A 22,010-nucleotide genomic window follows, 5' to 3' on the forward strand; every position below is an offset into this window, starting at 1 on the left:
AGGTGAGTACTAACTCTAACAGTAAATCAGGAAGGTGAGTACTAACTCTAACAGTAACTCAGGAAGGTGAGTACTAACTCTAACAGTAAATCAGGAAGGTGAGTACTAACTCTAACAGTAAATCAGGAAGGTGAGTACTAACTCTTAACAGTAACTCAGGAAGGTGAGTACTAACTCTAACAGTAACTCAGGAAGGTGAATACTAACTCTAACAGTAACTCAGGAAGGTGAGTACTAACTCTAACAGTAAATCAGGAAGGTGAGTACTAACTCTAACAGTAAATCAGGAAGGTGAGTACTAACTCTAACAGTAAATCAGGAAGGTGAGTACTAACTCTTAACAGTAACTCAGGAAGGTGAGTACTAACTCTTAACAGTAAATCAGGAAGGTGAATACTAACTCTAACAGTAACTCAGGAAGGTGAGTACTAACTCTAACAGTAACTCAGGAAGGTGAATACTAACTCTAACAGTAACTCAGGAAGGTGAGTACTAACTCTAACAGTAAATCAGGAAGGTGAGTACTAACTCTAACAGTAAATCAGGAAGGTGAGTACTAACTCTAACAGTAAATCAGGAAGGTGAGTACTAACTCTAACAGTAAATCAGGAAGGTGAGTACTAACTCTAACAGTAACTCAGGAAGGTGAGTACTAACTCTTAACAGTAACTCAGGAAGGTGAGTACTAACTCTAACAGTAACTCAGGAAGGTGAGTACTAACTCTAACAGTAAATCAGGAAGGTGAGTACTAACTCTAACAGTAAATCAGGAAGGTGAGTACTAACTCTTAACAGTAACTCAGGAAGGTGAGTACTAACTCTAACAGTAAATCAGGAAGGTGAATACTAACTCTAACAGTAGCTTAGGAAGGTAGATCATTAATGCTGTTAATGCTGTTGAAGTGTGCAGAGATTATTCCCCTTTATGGTCAGAGTCTTCTCTTCTCTTTGCTTCTCCTCTCCGTCCTCAGATAAAAGTAAGAAGGCCAGGACGTGCTGCTCATGTTCTGTCAGCGATGGACAGACAGAGATGACAAACACACACTGTGTCTCAGGTAGGTCAACTTCCTGGTACTCTTGCTGTGTATGACCTTGACAGCTGTTGTCACTAAAGCCTTTCGCTGCTCAACTCTAGCACGGCAGGGAGTCTGCAGATGTAGACCCCTCCGTAGGACACACTCACTGCGCTTGAGGTAAGTCACTTAGCTACTCTCTGCTCCACTCTCCTCTCAGTGCTCATGGCTTCAGGGGAGACAGCTGGAGATTCTGCTAAAGTGGTGCAGTAAAGCCTCGGGGACCTGGTCTGATCACTACGGTTGAAAGTTTCAGGTCATTAAAATTCTACTGCTGTGATGGCCATGTCCCATGGGCTTTCATTGATCTACTCTGTCCTGTGACGCAGGGTCAATGGGAACAACAAAAGATGAGCCTCTTTCTCTCTCTCTCTCTCTCTCTCTCTCTCTCTCTCTTTATCTCTACCTCTCCCCTCCCTACCTCTCTCTCTCTCTCTCTCTCTCTCTTTTTCTCTACCTCTCCCCTCCCCTCTCTACCTCTCTCTCTATCTCTTTTTCTCTACCTCTCCCCTCCCCTCTCTACCTCTCTCTCTCTTTATCTCTACCTCTCCCCTCTCTACCTCTCTCTCTCTCCTTTTCTCTACCTCTCCCCTCCCTTCTCTACCTCTCTCTACCTCTCTTTATCTCTACCTCTCCCCTCCCCTCTCTACCTCTCTCTCGCTCTCTTTTTCTCTACCTCTCCTCTCCCCTCCCCTCTCTACCTCTCCCTCTCTCTCTTTTTCTCTACCTCTCCCCTCCCCTCTCTACCTCTCTCTCTCTCTCTCTTTATCTCTACCTCTCCCCTCCCCTCTCTACCTCTCTCTCTCTTTCACTCATCCAACCTCTCTCCCTTGCTCCTTCCTCCTCTGTCTCTGTCTCTCTCAGACTCAGAGAAGCACCAGCCCCTGGAGAAGGAAGAGAAACTGAGACGGCCATTCTTCTCCATGTCGTTCAGCTCGCCCCGCAGCAAACCCACCCGGAAACGACCAATCAAACACGACTCCTGGGTAGGTCGCGACCTTGGGTTCCAGGCCTCTGATTGGTCTATCCAGTCTCATTATCACACCTAATGTGACTCAAACAGTATTTATTCTCCTCTGAGGATGAACTGGGTCTGTTCCAGGATATTGTTTAGAGATAACGGATGAGAATCTGGGTCTGTTCCAGGATATTGTTTAGATATAACGGATGATAATGACATGAACCCCATTCTGCGGCGGACTGGGACCAAATACCGGCCATGGCATTTCTAATACACCGGCCCCCAATTAACCAGATAATGATAATTTTGCACAACAAACAGGCCCACTAGGCTTCAAATGTACCAGCCCATCTGGCACATGCCAGAAATGCCAGATGGCCAGTTCGCCCCTGTCCCCATTAGACATGGCCTCGATTATAATAGTGGTGGATAGTCTTCTCTACTACAGGTTTTAAAACTCTGTAGTGCCAGGGGGTTATTTTCGAAGCAGCCATATACTATATACATTATTAAGGTGTAGAGGTCACCCCTAAATACTAGTTTATGGTTCACAAATCCTAAACTTAACAACTAGTTATGATAGCTGACCCTGGATCAGTGATTAGTTGAATGTTCTACTCCAAACACAAGAGCGGTTACTTGTTATGCAGCTGTGTTGACATATACTGGCCACTAGGTGGCAGAGTTTCCCTTTGAATGTTAAATACTCCACATCATCCGATACGTGTCCTCACTGGGAGACTAGATCAACCACATCTCATCAACTAGTCTGTCAACTACATTATAAAGTCTCTTTCTCTCTCAATTCAATTTAAAGGGTTTTTTATTGGCATGGGAAACATATGTTTACATTGACAAAGCAAGTGAAATATGTCATATTATCTATATTTATATACAATAGTTAATAGTTAATAGTTAAAGTACAAAAAGGGAAAATAAATAAACATAAATATGGGTTGTATTTACAATGGTGTTTGTTCTTCACTGGTTGCCCTTTTCTCGTGGCAACAGGTCACAAATCTTGCTGCTGTGATGTCACACTGTGGTATTTCACTCAATAGATATGGGAGTTTATCAAAATTTGATTTTTTTCTAATTCTTTGTGGATCTGTGTAATCTGAGGGAAATATGTCTCTCTAATATGGTCATACATTGCGCAGGAGGTTAGGAAGTGCAGCTCAGTTTCCACCTCATATTGTGGGCAGTGTGCACATAGCCTGTCTTATCTTGAGAGCCATGTCTGCCTACGGCAGCCTTTCTCAGTAACAAGGCTATGCTCACTGAGTCTGTACATAGTCAAAGCTTTCCTTAAGTTTGGGTCAGTCACAGTGGTCAGGTATTCTGCCACTGTGTACTCTCTGTTTAGGGCCAAATAGCATTCTAGTTTGCTCTGTTTTTTTGTTAATTCTTTCCAATGTGTCAAGTAATTATCTTTGTGTTTTCTCATGATTTGTTTTGGTCTAATTGTGCTGATCGAGTGGGTCGCTCTCTGTCTTTCCCTCTCGCTTCACTCTTTCTCTCTATTTACTGAATATTCTTTATTAAAAGTCTCCCAAAGGATGTATCTGAAATATGTCTCCTTTACTATTCTAAATTTGACCGTACGTCACAAACCAATATTATTAAAATATTGATATACACTGAGTGTATCAAACGTTAGGAACACCCCCCCCCCCCCCCCTGCCCTCAGAACAACATCAATTTTGTACACTCAGTGGAGATTGAAAACAGTGTAGAGATGAAATACTGCTCTGCAGCTCTTGGTAATTCACTTAAAACCTCTTAGGGATCCAACCTTTTAAAAAAAAAACATTTTAGTCTAAAATGACATACCCAAATCTAACTGCCTGTAGCTCAGGACCTGAAGCAAGGATATGCATGTTATTGATACCATTTGAAAGGAAACACTTTGAAGTTTGTGGAAATGTGAAATGAATGTGGGAGAATATAACACATTAGATCTGGTAAAAGATAATACAAAGAAAAAAAACAACATTTTTTTTTGTACCATCATCTTTGAAATGGAAGAGAAAGGCCATAATGTATTATTCCAGCCCAGGTGCAATTTAGATTTTGGCCACTAGATGGCAGCAGTGTATGTGCAAAGTTTTAGACTGATCCAATGAACCATTTCGTATCGGTTCAAAATGTTGTATCAAGACTGCCCAAATGTGCCTAATTGGTTTATTAATACATTTTCAAGTTCATAACTGTGCACTCTCCTCAAACAATCGCATGGTATTCTTTCACTGTAACAGTTACTGTAAATTGGACAGTGCAGTTCGATTAACAAGAATTGAAGCTTTCTGTCAATATCAGATATGTCTACATCCTGGGAAATGTTCATGTTACTTACAACCTCATGCTAATCACATTAGCCTACATTAGCTTAACTGTCCCGTGGAGTGGGGACACCGATTTAATAAAATAAAAACATCACTGCGCTATTTGATTGATTGAAGCTATGTGGGTGAAGCTATTTCATAATATGGTGCACTGAGGAGGTGTATAGAATTGATACTGGTAACGCTTTTTTTGTTATAAATGTTACCGTTTGTAGGTTATATTGGCCTGCACGTTGATGTGTACAGTGTCATGTGGGGGTTGTCTTGGTACTGTTTCTACTCACAGAATGTGGAGGTCATGATACGATTTGTAGGTTATCTTCGATGCACATTGATGCATACAGTACATGTTGTCTCATGGGGTTATATTGATACTGTACTACAGTAAATGTTGTCTCATGGGGTTATATTGATACTGTACTACAGTAAATGTTGTCTCATGGGGTTATATTGATACATGCTACAGTACATGTTGTCTCATGGGGTTGTATTCGTTCCCTTTTTATTCACAGGACGTGGAGGACGGCCTCGATGATGCGTTCTCAAGGTAATATTTAAATTGTTTTACATTCTGTTGTTTGTCAAATACTGTAAATATAATTTATTGACATGTTTTTTAAGCCCCAACCTGAGACTGTATGAAAAAAAAAAACGTTTCTGGGTTGAAATTTCCAGATAACTTTCCCCGCAAATCAAGGTCACATCTATCCACTAATAGTTTAATAAAGTAACTGTTGGTAAAGTAGAGTAAAATAAAAATACATGTAGTGGTGTATGGACTGACTTGAGATCAGTTGTAGTGGTGTATGGACTGACTTGAGATCAGTTGTAGTGGTGTATGGACTGACTTGAGATCAGTTGTAGTGGTGTATGGACTGACTCGAGATCAGTTGTAGTGGTGTATGGACTGACTTGAGATCAGTTGTAGTGGTGTATGGACTGACTTGAGATCAGTTGTAGTGGTGTATGGACTGACTTGAGATCAGTTGTAGTGGTGTATGGACTGACTTGAGATCAGTTGTAGTGGTGTATGGACTGACTTGAGATCAGTTGTAGTGGTGTATGGACTGACTTGAGATCAGTTGTAGTGGTGTATGGACTGACTTGAGATCAGTTGTAGTGGTGTATGGACTGACTTGAGATCAGTTGTAGTGGTGTATGGACTGATTTGAGATCAGTTGTTGTGGTGTATGGACTGACTTGAGATCAGTTGTAGTGGTGTATGGACTGACTTGAGATCAGTTGTAGTGGTGTATGGACTGACTTGAGATCAGTTGTAGTGGTGTATGGACTGACTTGAGATCAGTTGTAGTGGTGTATGGACTGACTTGAGATCAGTTGTAGTGGTGTATGGACTGACTTGAGATCAGTTGTAGTGGTGTATGGACTGACTTGAGATCAGTTGTAGTGGTGTATGGACTGACTTGAGATCAGTTGTAGTGGGGTATGGACTGATTTGAGATCAGATGTTGTGGTGTATGGACTGACTTGAGATCAGTTGTAGTGGTGTATGGACTGATTTGAGATCAGTTGTTGTGGTGTATGGACTGATTTGAGATCAGTTGTTGTGGTGTATGGACTGACTTGAGATCAGTTGTTGTGGTGTATGGACTGACTCGAGATCAGTTGTAGTGGTGTATGGACTGATTTGAGATCAGTTGTTGTGGTGTATGGACTGACTTGAGATCAGTTGTAGTGGTGTACGGACTGTCTTGAGATCAGTTGTAGTGGTGTATGGACTGACTTGAGATCAGTTGTAGTGGTGTATGGACTGACTTGAGATCAGTTGTAGTGGTGTATGGACTGACTTGAGATCAGTTGTAGTGGTGTATGGACTGACTTGAGATCAGTTGTAGTGGTGAATGGACTGACTTGAGATCAGTTGTAGTGGTGTATGGACTGACTTGAGATCAGTTGTAGTGGTGTATGGACTGACTTGAGATCAGTTGTAGTGGTGTATGGACTGATTTGAGATCAGTTGTTGTGGTGTATGGACTGACTTGAGATCAGTTGTTGTGGTGTATGGACTGACTTGAGATCAGTTGTTGTGGTGTATGGACTGACTCGAGATCAGTTGTTGTGGTGTATGGACTGACTCGAGATCAGTTGTTGTGGTGTATGGACTGACTTGAGATCAGTTGTAGTGGTGTATGGACTGACTTGAGATCAGTTGTAGTGGTGTATGGACTGACTTGAGATCAGTTGTAGTGGTGTATGGACTGACTTGAGATCAGTTGTAGTGGTGTACGGACTGATTTGAGATCAGTTGTAGTGGTGTATGGACTGACTTGAGATCAGTTGTTGTGGTGTATGGACTTGAGATCAGTTGTAGTGGTGTATGGACTGACTCGAGATCAGTTGTAGTGGTGTATGGACTGACTTGAGATCAGTTGTAGTGGTGTATGGACTGACTCGAGATCAGTTGTAGTGGTGTATGGACTGACTTGAGATCAGTTGTAGTGGTGTATGGACTTGAGATCAGTTGTAGTGGTGTATGGACTGACTCGAGATCAGTTGTAGTGGTGTATGGACTGACTTGAGATCAGTTGTAGTGGTGTATGGACTGACTCGAGATCAGTTGTAGTGGTGTATGGACTGACTTGAGATCAGTTGTAGTGGTTGTATGGACTGACTCGAGATCAGTTGTAGTGGTGTATGGACTGACTGAGATCAGAGTGTAGTGGTGTATGGACTGACTCGAGATCAGTTGTAGTGGTGTATGGACTGACTTGAGATCAGTTGTTGTGGTGTATGGACTGACTTGAGATCAGTTGTAGTGGTGTACGGACTGACCTGAGATCAGTTGTACATGTAATGGTATATGGACTGACTTCTGATCAGTTGTAGTGGTGTATGGACTGACTTGAGATCAGTTGTAGTGGTGTATGGACTGACTTGAGATCAGTTGTAGTGGTGTATGGACTGACTTGAGATCAGTTGTAGTGGTGTATGGACTAACTTGAGATCAGTTGTAGTGGTGTATGGACTGACTTGAGATCAGCTGTAGTGGTGTATGGACTGATTTGAGATCAGTTGTATTGGCAATTAAGGAAATTAAACTAAATGTAGCCAGCCAGGGTATATTTCCCTGTTGGACTAGTAACCAGAAGGTTGCAAGTTCAAATCCCGAGCTGACAAGGTACAAATCTGTTGTTCTGCCCCTGAACAACGCAGTTAACCCACTGTTCCTAGGCCGTCATTGAAAGTAAGAATTTGTTTCCTAACTGACTTGCCTAGTAAAATAAAGGTAATATATATATATTTTTTTTTGCTACCTCAGCTGCAATAGGCAACACTAAAACAATCTTTAGCATTATTATACAATGCTACCTTTTTTCTAAACATCCAAATTCACTTTCAAATGATACATTCAGAACAAAACATGTCTTTCAACTCTGACCTGTTGTTTTGGGTTCTGTACATTTCTGACTATATGTTTTTGTTGTTGTCTGGAAATAGAAAATAACATATATTTTGAAAACTACAGACCTTGTCTGTTTGGAAATTTAACTGAAATCTTACTGCTGGCAGTCCCACCGGCACCATTACCGGCCTCCTAAATATCTATCCCTGTCTCTGTTCCTCACTCTGTCCCTGTATGCCTGGAGGGGGCTGCTCGTACGGGTGCAGGGGGTGGCACCGCATTTGTGGAGTAGAGCTGGGGCTTTTTTTAGGATGGAAGGAGGCAGTAGGGTGGTACGTGGGGGCGACCCCAGGGGGCCTTGAGGAGATGAATGGGGGGTCCTCCGGTTAACGGGGAGCTTTGTATGCCTGAGGATGGAGACGTCAGAGGAAGAGCAGGAGGAGGAAGGCAACATGTCCTGGGGAGGGTAGCCACCCCATAACAACAACCCAGTACTGTATCCAACATGTCCTGGGGAGGGTAGCCACCCCATAACAACAACCTAGTACTGTATCCAACATGTCCTGGGGAGGGTAGCCACCCCATAACAACAACCTAGTACTGTATCCAACATGTCCTGGGGAGGGTAGCCACCCCATAACAACAACCCAGTACTGTATCCAACATGTCCTGGGGAGGGTAGCCACCCCATAACAACAACCTAGTACTGTATCCAACATGTCCTGGGGAGGGTAGCCACGTTATAACAACAACCTAGTACTGTATCCAACATGTCCTGGGGAGGGTAGCCACCCCATAACAACAACCTAGTACTGTATCCAACATGTCCTGGGGAGGGTAGCCACCCCATAACAACAACCTAGTACTGTATCCAACATGTCCTGGGGAGGGTAGCCACCCCATAACAACAACCTAGTGCTGTATCCAACATGTCCTGGGGAGGGTAGCCACCCCATAACAACAACCTAGTACTGTATCCAACATGTCCTGGGGAGGGTAGCCACCCCATAACAACAACCCAGTACTGTATCCAACATGTCCTGGGGAGGGTAGCCACCCCAAAACAACAACCTAGTACTGTATCCAACATGTCCTGGGGAGGGTAGCCACCCCATAACAACAACCTAGTACTGTATCCAACATGTCCTGGGGAGGGTAGCCACCCCATAACAACAACCTAGTACTGTATCCAACATGTCCTGGGGAGGGTAGCCACCCCATAACAACAACCTAGTACTGTATCCAACATGTCCTGGGGAGGGTAGCCACCCCATAATAACAACCCAGTACTGTATCCAACATGTCCTGGGGAGGGTAGCCACCCCATAACAACAACCTAGTACTGTATCCAACATGTCCTGGGGAGGGTAGCCACCCCATAACAACAACCTAGTACTGTATCCAACATGTCCTGGGGAGGGTAGCCACCCCATAATAACAACCCAGTACTGTATCCAACATGTCCTGGGGAGGGTAGCCACCCCATAACAACAACCTAGTACTGTATCCAACATGTCCTGGGGAGGGTAGCCACCCCATAACAACAACCTAGTGCTGTATCCAACATGTCCTGGGGAGGGTAGCCACCCCATAACAACAACCTAGTACTGTATCCAACATGTCCTGGGGAGGGTAGCCACCCCATAACAACAACCTAGTACTGTATCCAACATGTCCTGGGGAGGGTAGCCACCCCATAACAACAACCTAGTACTGTATCCAACATGTCCTGGGGAGGGTAGCCAACCCATAACAACAACCTAGTACTGTATCCAACATGTCCTGGGGAGGGTAGCCACCCCATAACAACAACCTAGTACTGTATCCAACATGTCCTGGGGAGGGTAGCCAACCCATAACAACAACCTAGTACTGTATCCAACATGTCCTGGGGAGGGTAGCCACCCCATAACAACAACCTAGTACTGTATCCAACATGTCCTGGGGAGGGTAGCCACCCCATAACAACAACCCAGTACTGTATCCAACATGTCCTGGGGAGGGTAGCCACCCCATAACAACAACCCAGTACTGTATCCAACATGTCCTGGGGAGGGTAGCCACCCCATAACAACAACCCAGTACTGTATCCAACATGTCCTGGGGAGGGTAGCCACCCCATAACAACAACCTAGTACTGTATCCAACATGTCCTGGGGAGGGTAGCCACCCCATAACAACAACCTAGTACTGTATCCAACATGTCCTGGGGAGGGTAGCCACCCCATAACAACAACCTAGTACTGTATCCAACATGTCCTGGGGAGGGTAGCCACCCCATAACAACAACCCAGTACTGTATCCAACATGTCCTGGGGAGGGTAGCCACCCCATAACAACAACCTAGTACTGTATCCAACATGTCCTGGGGAGGGTAGCCACGTTATAACAACAACCCAGTACTGTATCCAACATGTCCTGGGGAGGGTAGCCACCCCATAACAACAACCCAGTACTGTATCCAACATGTCCTGGGGAGGGTAGCCACCCCATAACAACAACCCAGTACTGTATCCAACATGTCCTGGGGAGGGTAGCCACCCCATAACAACAACCCAGTACTGTATCCAACATGTCCTGGGGAGGGTAGCCACCCCATAACAACAACCCAGTACTGTATCCAACATGTCCTGGGGAGGGTAGCCACCCCATAACAACAACCCAGTACTGTATCCAACATGTCCTGGGGAGGGTAGCCACGTTATAACAACAACCTAGTACTGTATCCAACATGTCCTGGGGAGGGTAGCCACCCCATAACAACAACCCAGTACTGTATCCAACATGTCCTGGGGAGGGTAGCCACCCCATAACAACAACCCAGTACTGTATCCAACATGTCCTGGGGAGGGTAGCCACGTTATAACAACAACCCAGTGCTGTATCCAACATGTCCTGGGGAGGGTAGCCACCCCATAACAACAACCCAGTACTGTATCCAACATGTCCTGGGGAGGGTAGCCACCCCATAACAACAACCCAGTACTGTATCCAACATGTCCTGGGGAGGGTAGCCACCCCATAACAACAACCCAGTACTGTATCCAACATGTCCTGGGGAGGGTAGCCACGTTATAACAACAACCTAGTACTGTATCCAACATGTCCTGGGGAGGGTAGCCACCCCATAACAACAACCTAGTACTGTATACAACATGTCCTGGGGAGGGTAGCCACCCCATAACAACAACCCAGTACTGTATCCAACATGTCCTGGGGAGGGTAGCCACCCCATAACAACAACCTAGTACTGTATCCAACATGTCCTGGGGAGGGTAGCCACGTTATAACAACAACCCAGTACTGTATCCAACATGTCCTGGGGAGGGTAGCCACCCCATAACAACAACCTAGTGCTGTATCCAACATGTCCTGGGGAGGGTAGCCACCCCATAACAACAACCCAGTACTGTATCCAACATGTCCTGGGGAGGGTAGCCACCCCATAACAACAACCCAGTACTGTATCCAACATGTCCTGGGGAGGGTAGCCACCCCATAACAACAACCTAGTGCTGTATCCAACATGTCCTGGGGAGGGTAGCCACGTTATAACAACAACCTAGTACTGTATCCAACATGTCCTGGGGAGGGTAGCCACCCCATAACAACAACCTAGTGCTGTATCCAACATGTCCTGGGGAGGGTAGCCACGTTATAACAACAACCCAGTGCTGTATCCAACATGTCCTGGGGAGGGTAGCCACCCCATAACAACAACCTAGTACTGTATCCAACATGTCCTGGGGAGGGTAGCCACCCCATAACAACAACCTAGTACTGTATCCAACATGTCCTGGGGAGGGTAGCCACCCCATAACAACAACCCAGTACTGTATCCAACATGTCCTGGGGAGGGTAGCCACCCCATAACAACAACCCAGTACTGTATCCAACATGTCCTGGGGAGGGTAGCCACCCCATAACAACAACCTAGTGCTGTATCCAACATGTCCTGGGGAGGGTAGCCACGTTATAACAACAACCTAGTACTGTATCCAACATGTCCTGGGGAGGGTAGCCACCCCATAACAACAACCTAGTGCTGTATCCAACATGTCCTGGGGAGGGTAGCCACGTTATAACAACAACCCAGTGCTGTATCCAACATGTCCTGGGGAGGGTAGCCACCCCATAACAACAACCTAGTACTGTATCCAACATGTCCTGGGGAGGGTAGCCACCCCATAACAACAACCTAGTACTGTATCCAACATGTCCTGGGGAGGGTAGCCACCCCATAACAACAACCCAGTACTGTATCCAACATGTCCTGGGGAGGGTAGCCACCCCATAACAACAACCCAGTACTGTATCCAACATGTCCTGGGGAGGGTAGCCACCCCATAACAACAACCCAGTACTGTATCCAACATGTCCTGGGGAGGGTAGCCACGTTATAACAACAACCTAGTACTGTATCCAACATGTCCTGGGGAGGGTAGCCACGTTATAACAACAACCTAGTACTGTATCCAACATGTCCTGGGGAGGGTAGCCACCCCATAACAACAACCCAGTACTGTATCCAACATGTCCTGGGGAGGGTAGCCACCCCATAACAACAACCTAGTACTGTATCCAACATGTCCTGGGGAGGGTAGCCACCCCATAACAACAACCTAGTACTGTATCCAACATGTCCTGGGGAGGGTAGCCACCCCATAACAACAACCCAGTACTGTATCCAACATGTCCTGGGGAGGGTAGCCACGTTATAACAACAACCCAGTACTGTATCCAACATGTCCTGGGGAGGGTAGCCACCCCATAACAACAACCCAGTACTGTATCCAACATGTCCTGGGGAGGGTAGCCACCCCATAACAACAACCCAGTACTGTATCCAACATGTCCTGGGGAGGGTAGCCACCCCATAACAACAACCCAGTGCTGTATCCAACATGTCCTGGGGAGGGTAGCCACCCCATAACAACAACCTAGTACTGTATCCAACATGTCCTGGGGAGGGTAGCCACCCCATAACAACAACCTAGTACTGTATCCAACATGTCCTGGGGAGGGTAGCCACCCCATAACAACAACCCAGTACTGTATCCAACATGTCCTGGGGAGGGTAGCCACCCCATAACAACAACCTAGTACTGTATCCAACATGTCCTGGGGAGGGTAGCCACCCCATAACAACAACCCAGTACTGTATCCAACATGTCCTGGGGAGGGTAGCCACCCCATAACAACAACCTAGTACTGTATCCAACATGTCCTGGGGAGGGTAGCCACCCCATAACAACAACCCAGTACTGTATCCAACATGTCCTGGGGAGGGTAGCCACCCCATAACAACAACCCAGTGCTGTATCCAACATGTCCTGGGGAGGGTAGCCACGTTATAACAACAACCCAGTACTGTATCCAACATGTCCTGGGGAGGGTAGCCACCCCATAACAACAACCCAGTACTGTATCCAACATGTCCTGGGGAGGGTAGCCACCCCATAACAACAACCTAGTACTGTATCCAACATGTCCTGGGGAGGGTAGCCACCCCATAACAACAACCTAGTACTGTATCCAACATGTCCTGGGGAGGGTAGCCACGTTATAACAACAACCTAGTACTGTATCCAACATGTCCTGGGGAGGGTAGCCACCCCATAACAACAACCTAGTACTGTATCCAACATGTCCTGGGGAGGGTAGCCACCCCATAACAACAACCTAGTACTGTATCCAACATGTCCTGGGGAGGGTAGCCACCCCATAACAACAACCTAGTGCTGTATCCAACATGTCCTGGGGAGGGTAGCCACCCCATAACAACAACCTAGTACTGTATCCAACATGTCCTGGGGAGGGTAGCCACCCCATAACAACAACCCAGTACTGTATCCAACATGTCCTGGGGAGGGTAGCCACCCCAAAACAACAACCTAGTACTGTATCCAACATGTCCTGGGGAGGGTAGCCACCCCATAACAACAACCTAGTACTGTATCCAACATGTCCTGGGGAGGGTAGCCACCCCATAACAACAACCTAGTACTGTATCCAACATGTCCTGGGGAGGGTAGCCACCCCATAACAACAACCTAGTACTGTATCCAACATGTCCTGGGGAGGGTAGCCACCCCATAACAACAACCTAGTACTGTATCCAACATGTCCTGGGGAGGGTAGCCACCCCATAACAACAACCTAGTACTGTATCCAACATGTCCTGGGGAGGGTAGCCACCCCATAATAACAACCCAGTACTGTATCCAACATGTCCTGGGGAGGGTAGCCACCCCATAACAACAACCTAGTACTGTATCCAACATGTCCTGGGGAGGGTAGCCACCCCATAACAACAACCTAGTACTGTATCCAACATGTCCTGGGTAGACTGTTTAGATAAAACAAAAGTTGCCACATTGATTATTGCGATCCTAAATGAATATACTTGTTTTTTAGAAGAACAACACATGTGGATAATTGTTTAAATTTAACTGGCCTTTTATTATCTTCCAAAGACAACAAAAAAACATTACCCCAACAGGGTCACCTGGTAAGACTAACCTGGCAACAACGTAGCCTGGCAACAACGTAGCCTGAAGTGAGGGTTGTAGGGTGTACCTCCTTCGTGGGAGGAACCAGAGGAGCCTGGGGTGGTGGAATATTGAGTACAATCATTATCATTTATGTCTCCATAAAACACCTATATGCTTTAATATTAATTGCAAGCTGTTTTTTTGTTGCTACACTCACAAAATCCAACTGTCTCAGGAAATCAAACCACAAAGACATGAAGCCGTATCCTACCTTTTGATGTCCAGCTGAGAGTGAATGATGTTTCCCATGACAGAGGTGTTGTTCAGGTCTTTGACCATGTCCTTAGCCCCACTGGTGCTGATGAAAATCTCCTCCACCTTTCCAAACATGATGCACATCTTGGCCAGGAAGGGCTACTTGATGTTGTCATTGAGGTGCGCAAAGATCACCTCCTTGAGGGGTGACCTTGTAGAACTCATCCAGGGGTTACCTCCTTGAGGGATGACCTTGTAGAACTCATCCAGGGGTTACATCCTTGAGGGGAAGGGAACTCATCCAGAGATCACCTCCTTGAGGGGATGGGAACTCATTCAGAGGTTACCTCCTTGAGGGGACGGAAACTCATCCAGAGATCACGTCATTTATGGAAATGGGCCCCTTGTAGAACTCATCCAGAGTTCACCTCCTTGAGGGGACGGGAACTCATCCAGAGGAGGGGATTATGAATGAAGCACACACAGACAGCATACACTAGGCTTCTCATAATGACCTCAACACAGTCACCTTGAGAAACAACACCAACAGATAAATTGCCTGTTCCCAGATCTGTTTGTGCCGTCTTGCCAACTCCTTTAATAATTGTCAAACATGTTTGGCATAACAATGAGTATAGTGGTTGGCAAGACAACAGATCTGGGACCAGGCTGGCAGGCACACATTATATGCTTTAAATCTCATAGACAACACATCTCTGCAATAACGATTACATTCCAAATCCAAAACAGGTTACATCTGAGCTGTAAGCTGATGGCATAGCTGACAGGGATTGGCTGGCTACATACTGCTTGGAGCCTCCGGAGCTCATCATTGGCTGGCTACATACTGCTTGGAGCCTCCGGAGCTCATCATTGGCTGGCTACATACTGCTTGGAGCCTCCGGAGCTCATCATTGGCTGGCTACATACTGCTTGGAGCCCCCTGAGCTCATCATTGGCTGGCTACATACTGCTTGGAGCCTCCGGAGCTCATCATTGGCTGGCTACATACTGCTTGGAGCTTCCGGAGCTCATCATTGGCTGGCTACATACTGCTTGGAGCTTCCGGAGCTCATCATTGGCTGGCTACATACTGCTTGGAGCCTCCGGAGCTCATCATTGGCTGGCTACATACTGCTTGGAGCCTCAAGGAGCTCATCATTGGCTGGCTACATACTGATTGGAGCCCCCTGAGCTCATCATTGGCTGGCTACATACTGCTTGGAGCCCCCTGAGCTCATCATTGGCTGGCTACATACTGCTTGGAGCCCCCGGAGCTCATCATTGGCTGGCTACATACTGCTTGGAGCCCCCTGAGCTCATCATTGGCTGGCTACATACTGCTTGGAGCCCCCGGAGCTCATCATTGGCTGGTTACATACTGCTTGGAGCCCCCGGAGCTCATCATTGGCTGGCTACATACTGCTTGGAGCCCCCAGAGCTCATCATTGGCTGGCTCTGGTAGTCATGCAGTTTACACACCCGAAAATGTCACATTAGGTTGATGCACAATAATCAGGAGTGTACAATCCCAGAAATCCTTGTGTCAGTGCGTAATCAGGAGTGTATGATGCCAGAAATACTTTATAGGAGACAGACAGCATGAGGGGTTGTTAAGGTTAGTGGGGCAGCAGATCTTGTCTTTTATAGGAGACATAAGTCTCTCACAAAACAGCAGATCAGAAGTACTGCTAGAGGCGCTGTCAGAAGTACTGCTAGAGGGGCTTTTGAAGAAGACAATCAATCACAATGCCTCGTGGGTAATAGAGGCAGGGACGGTTTCTTTCTTTCTGCTTGTTTGTTTACCTTTTATTTTGGGCCCCCGGATTGATCCAACCAGGCCAGAACCGTTTGTAGAATGATTCCCGAGATGATAGTATAGAAATATAATCGATAGAACCTGACTTGAATTTCTATGATTACAGTATAGATGGGAGTTGGTGTCAAATTTCTATAGTCACACTGAGGTTTGGATGTGGTGTGTGTGTGTGTGTGTGTGTGTGTGTGTGTGTGTGTGTGTGTGTGTGTGTGTGTGTGTGTGTGTGTGTGTGTGTGTGTGTGTGTGTGTGTGTGATGGTTTCATTTATAAGGTGTGTTTTGTTTCTTCAACCCGACATGCAGCAACATGGAGGTAGAAGAGATGGACACTGGTAAGTGAGGTGAGCTCATTAGAATGTTTATTATACAAAAACACAATTATACAATTATATCTGTGGGTCTGTCTGTCTGTCTGTTTCTGTGTGTGTGTCTATATCAGTTGGACTCAAACTATTGTGATTCCCTATCTTTTCTGTGTGTCCAGACAGGCAGTGAACCTCTACAGACAGCACTCTCTACCTTTGTCTCCTTTCATCCACTCCTCCTCTCCTCTCCTCTCCTCCTCTCCTCCTCTCCTCTCCTCTCCTCTCCTCTCCTCTCCTCTCCTCTCCTCTCCTCTCCTCTCCTCTCCTCTCCTCTCTCTCTCTCTCTCTCTCTCTCTCTCTCCTCTCCTCTCCTCTCCTCTCCCCTCCCTTCTCCCTCTCCTCTCCTCTCCTCTCCTTTCCTCTCCTCTCCCCTCCTTTCTCCTCTCCTCTCCTCTCCTCTCCTCTCCTCTTCCTATCCCCTTCCTTGTTACTTCTCCTCTCCTCTCCTCTCCTCTCCTCTCCCCTCCTCTCTCTCTCTCTCTCTCTCTCTCTCCTCTCCTCTCTATCCCTTCTCTCACTTTCTCTCTGTCTTTCTCTCTCTATCTCTTACCCCTCTCTCTCTCCCACTCGCTCCTTCCTCCTTCCTTCCCTCCCTCTCTCTCTCTCTATCGCTCACCTCTCTCTCTCTCCCACTCGCCCCCCCCCCTCCCCTCCCCCTCCCAGCCTGGCAGAGTCCGGTTCCGGACAGCAGTCTAAGGATGCAGCTCTGAACCCCTTGAAGGAAGACACCACCCCCCCTAGAGGAAGACACCACCCCCCCTAGAGGAAGACACCACCCCCCCTAGAAGAAGACACCCCCCCCCCTTAGAGGAAGACACCACCCCCCCTAGAGGAAGACAACACCACCACCCCTAGAGGAAGACACCACCACCACCACCACCCCTAGAGGAAGACACCACCACCACCACCACCCCTAGAGGAAGACACCACCACCACCCCTAGAGGAAGACACCACCACCACCCCTAGAGGAAGACAACACCCCCCCTAGAGGAAGACACCACCACCACCCCTCCTAGAGGAAGACACCACCACCACCACCACCACCCCTAGAGGAAGACAACACCACCACCACCCCTAGAGGAAGACAACACCACTACCACCCCTAGAGGAAGACACCACCACCCCTAGAGGAAGACACCACCCCCCTAGAGGAAGACACCACCACCCCTAGAGGAAGACACCACCCCCCTAGAGGAAGACACCACCCCCCCTAGAGGAAGACACCACCACCACTACCACCCCTAGAGGAAGACAACACCACCACCACCCCTAGAGGAAGACACCACCACCCCTAGAGGAAGACACCACCACCACCACCACCACCACCCCTAGAGGAAGACACCACCCCCCTAGAGGAAGACACCACCCCCCTAGAGGAAGACAACACCACCACCCCTAGAGGAAGACACCACCACCCCCCCTAGAGGAAGACACCACCACCCCCCCCTAGAGGAAGACACCACCACCACCACCCCCCTAGAGGAAGACACCACCACCACCACCACCCCTAGAGGAAGACACCACCACCACCACCCCTAGAGGAAGACACCACCACCACCCCTAGAGGAAGACACCACCACCACCCCTAGAGGAAGACACCACCACCGCCACCACCCCTAGAGGAAGACACCACCACCACCACCACCACCACCACCCCTAGAGGAAGACACCACCACCACCCCTAGAGGAAGACACCACCACCACCCCTAGAGGAAGACAACACCACCACCCCTAGAGGAAGACACCACCACCACCCCTAGAGGAAGACACCACCACCACCCCTAGAGGAAGACAACACCACCACCACCACCCCTAGAGGAAGACACCACCACCACCACCCCTAGAGGAAGACACCACCACCACCCCTAGAGGAAGACACCACCACCACCCCTAGAGGAAGACAACACCACCACCCCTAGAGGAAGACACCACCACCACCCCTAGAGGAAGACACCACCACCACCCCTAGAGGAAGACAACACCACCACCCCTAGAGGAAGACACCACCACCACCCCTAGAGGAAGACACCACCACCACCCCTAGAGGAAGACAACACCACCACCACCACCACCACCCCTTACAGGAAGACACCACCACCACCCCTAGAGGAAGACACCACCACCACCCCTAGAGGAAGACAACACCACCACCACCACCACCACCCCTAGAGGAAGACAACACCACCACCACCCCTAGAGGAAGACAACACCACCACCACCCCTAGAGGAAGACACCACCCCCCTAGAGGAAGACACCACCACCCCTAGAGGAAGACACCACCACCACCCCCCCTATAGGAAGACAACACCACCACCACCCGCAGAGGAAGACACCACCCCCCTAGAAGAAGACACCACCCCCCCCTAGAGGAAGACACCACCACCACCACCCCTAGAGGAAGACACCAACACCACCACCCCTATAGGAAGACAACACCACAACCACCCGCAGAGGAAGACACCACCCCCCTAGAAGAAGACACCACCCCCCCTAGAAGAAGACACCACCACCACCACCCCTAGAGGAATACAACACCACCCCCCCCCCCCCCTATAGGAAGACAACACCACCACCCCTAGAGGAAGACACCACCACAACCCTCCTAGAGGAAGACACCACCACCACCCCTAGAGGAAGACACCACCCCCCCTAGAGGAAGACAACACCGCCACCACCCCTAGAGGAAGACACCACCACCCCTAGAGGAAGACACCACCACCACCACCACCACCCCTAGAGGAAGACAACACCACCACCACCCCTAGAGGAAGACACCACCCCCCTAGAGGAAGACACCACCACCCCTAGAGGAAGACACCACCCCCCTAGAGGAAGACACCACCCCCCCTAGAGGAAGACACCACCACCACCACCCCTAGAGGAAGACAACACCACCACCACCACTAGAGGAAGACACCACCACCCCTAGAGGAAGACACCACCACCACCACCACCACCCCTAGAGGAAGACAACACCACCACCACCCCTAGAGGAAGACAACACCACCACCACCCCTAGAGGAAGACACCACCCCCCCTAGAGGAAGACACCACCACCACCCCCCTAGAGGAAGACACCACCAACACCCCCCCTAGAGGAAGACAACACCACCACCACCCCTATAGGAAGACAACACCACCACCACCCGCAGAGGAAGACACCACCCCCCTAGAAGAAGACACCACCCCCCCTAGAGGAAGACACCACCACCACCACCCCTAGAGGAAGACACCAACACCACCCCCCCTAGAGGAAGACACCACCACCACCACCCCTAGAGGAAGACAACACCACCACCACCACCCCTATAGGAAGACAACACCACCACCACCCGCAGAGGAAGACACCACCCCCCTAGAAGAAGACACCACCCCCCCTAGAGGAAGACACCACCACCCCTAGAGGAAGACACCACCCCCCTAGAAAAAGACACCACCCCCCTAGAGGAAGACACCACCACCACCACCCCTAGAGGAATACAACACCACCACCCCCCCCTATAGGAAGACAACACCACCACCCCTAGAGGAAGACACCACCACAACCCTCCTAGAGGAAGACACCACCACCACCCCTAGAGGAAGACACCACCCCCCCTAGAGGAAGACACCACCACCACCCCTCCTAGAGGAAGACCATCCTCTCACTATATAGGGAATAGTAGAGTGAGGTGCAGCTATTGTATTGATATCTCATTAGTCTACCACCAGCAGTCTGCCTCCAGCAGTCTGCCACAGTAGTCTGCCACAGTAGTCTGCCTCCAGCAGTCTGCCACCAGCAGTCTGCCACAGTAGTCTGCCACCGGTAGTCTGCCACTGTAGTCTGCCACCGGTAGTCTGCCACCGGTAGTCTGCAACAGTAGCCTGCCACCGGCAGTCTGCCACCAGCAGTCTGCCACCAGCAGTCTGCCACCGGTAGTCTGCCACCGGTAGTCTGCCACCAGCAGTTTGCCACCGGTAGTCTGCCACCGGTAGTCTGCAACAGTAGCCTGCCACCGGCAGTCTGCCACCAGCAGTCTGCCACCAGCAGTCTGCCACCGGTAGTCTGTCACCGGTAGTCTGCCACAGTGGTCTGCCAACAGCGGTCTGCCACCGGCAGTCTGCCACCGGTAGTCTGCCACCGGTAGTCTGCCACCAGCAGTTTGCCACCGGTAGTCTGCCACCGGTAGTCTGCCACCGGTAGTCTGCCACCAGCAGTTTGCCACCGGTAGTCTGCCACCAGCAGTTTGCCACCGGTAGTCTGCCACCAGCAGTCTGCCACAGTAGTCTGCCACCGGTAGTCTGCCACTGTAGTCTGCCACCGGTAGTCTGCCACCGGTAGTCTGCAACAGTAGCCTGCCACCGGTAGTCTGCCACCAGCAGTTTGCCACCGGTAGTCTGCCACCAGCAGTCTGCCACCGGTAGTCTGCCACCAGCAGTTTGCCACTGGTAGTCTGCCACCAGCAGTCTGCCACAGTAGTCTGCCACCGGTAGTCTGCCACTGTAGTCTGCCACCGGTAGTCTGCAACAGTAGCCTGCCACCGGCAGTTTGCCACCGGTAGTCTGCCACCAGCAGTCTGCCACCGGTAGTCTGCCACCGGTAGTCTGCCACCAGCAGTTTGCCACCGGTAGTCTGCCACCAGCAGTCTGCCACCGGTAGTCTGCCACCGGTAGTCTGCCACCAGTAGTTTGCCACCAGCACCGGCAGTCTGCCACCAGCAGTCTGCCACCAGCAGTCTGCCACCGGTAGTCTGCCACCGGTAGTCTGCCACCAGCAGTTTGCCACCGGTAGTCAGCCACCAGCAGTCTGCCACAGTAGTCTGCCACCGGTAGTCTCCACCGGTAGTCTGCCACAGTAGTCTGCCACCGGTAGTCTGCCACGGTAGTCTACCACCGGTAGTTTGGTGAGAAAGCTGCTGGAACAGACTGTCTGGTATTTAATTTGAAAGGTTCTAGATTATTTTTGTCCAGAATGTTGATTAAAGCCTTTGTGAAGAACAAAGGATAACAGGAAACATGTCATCAATAATTGTTAGCTGCTGTACTGCTGCATTCATTTCAGAGCAACATGTAGCCCTCGTCTATTTAGGGGATCTTTGTACCATGTCGTTTAGCACGAGTTGGATTAGAAATACAGAAACCAAACAAACTGATAATATCTTAAAGTGTTATCAGAAGCCAAACAGTCAAATCTTACATTTCGATCTGATCTTGAGAAAAACTATAACAAATGAGAAGCTAAGCAGACAGTGTGTGCTATTGGTTTTGGTCTAAAGTAGTGTTCTATATAGGGAATAGGGCTCTGGTCTAAAGTAGTGCACTATATATGGAATAGGGCTCTGGTCTAAAGTAGT

At 48.8% G+C, this 22,010-nt stretch overlaps 1 protein-coding gene across 1 annotated transcript in view; it reads left to right on the plus strand.

Moving 5' to 3' along the window:
• The window catches only part of si:dkey-71h2.2 (low density lipoprotein receptor adapter protein 1), a 108,731-nt gene extending 91,269 nt beyond the window's left edge, over positions 1-17,462 (plus strand). Inside the window, exons 6-10 of the mRNA XM_036976389.1 lie at positions 972-1,055; positions 1,938-2,059; positions 4,892-4,926; positions 16,614-16,642; positions 17,339-17,462. Coding sequence (XP_036832284.1) covers positions 972-1,055; positions 1,938-2,059; positions 4,892-4,926; positions 16,614-16,642; positions 17,339-17,385 — 317 coding nt within the window. The 3' untranslated portion in view covers positions 17,386-17,462. The remainder of the gene's footprint in view (positions 1-971; positions 1,056-1,937; positions 2,060-4,891; positions 4,927-16,613; positions 16,643-17,338) is intronic.
• The last annotated feature ends 4,548 nt before the right edge of the window (positions 17,463-22,010 follow it).

The sequence above is a fragment of the Oncorhynchus mykiss genome, chromosome 4 (assembly GCF_013265735.2).
Source record: "Oncorhynchus mykiss isolate Arlee chromosome 4, USDA_OmykA_1.1, whole genome shotgun sequence".
NCBI lineage: Eukaryota > Metazoa > Chordata > Actinopteri > Salmoniformes > Salmonidae > Oncorhynchus > Oncorhynchus mykiss.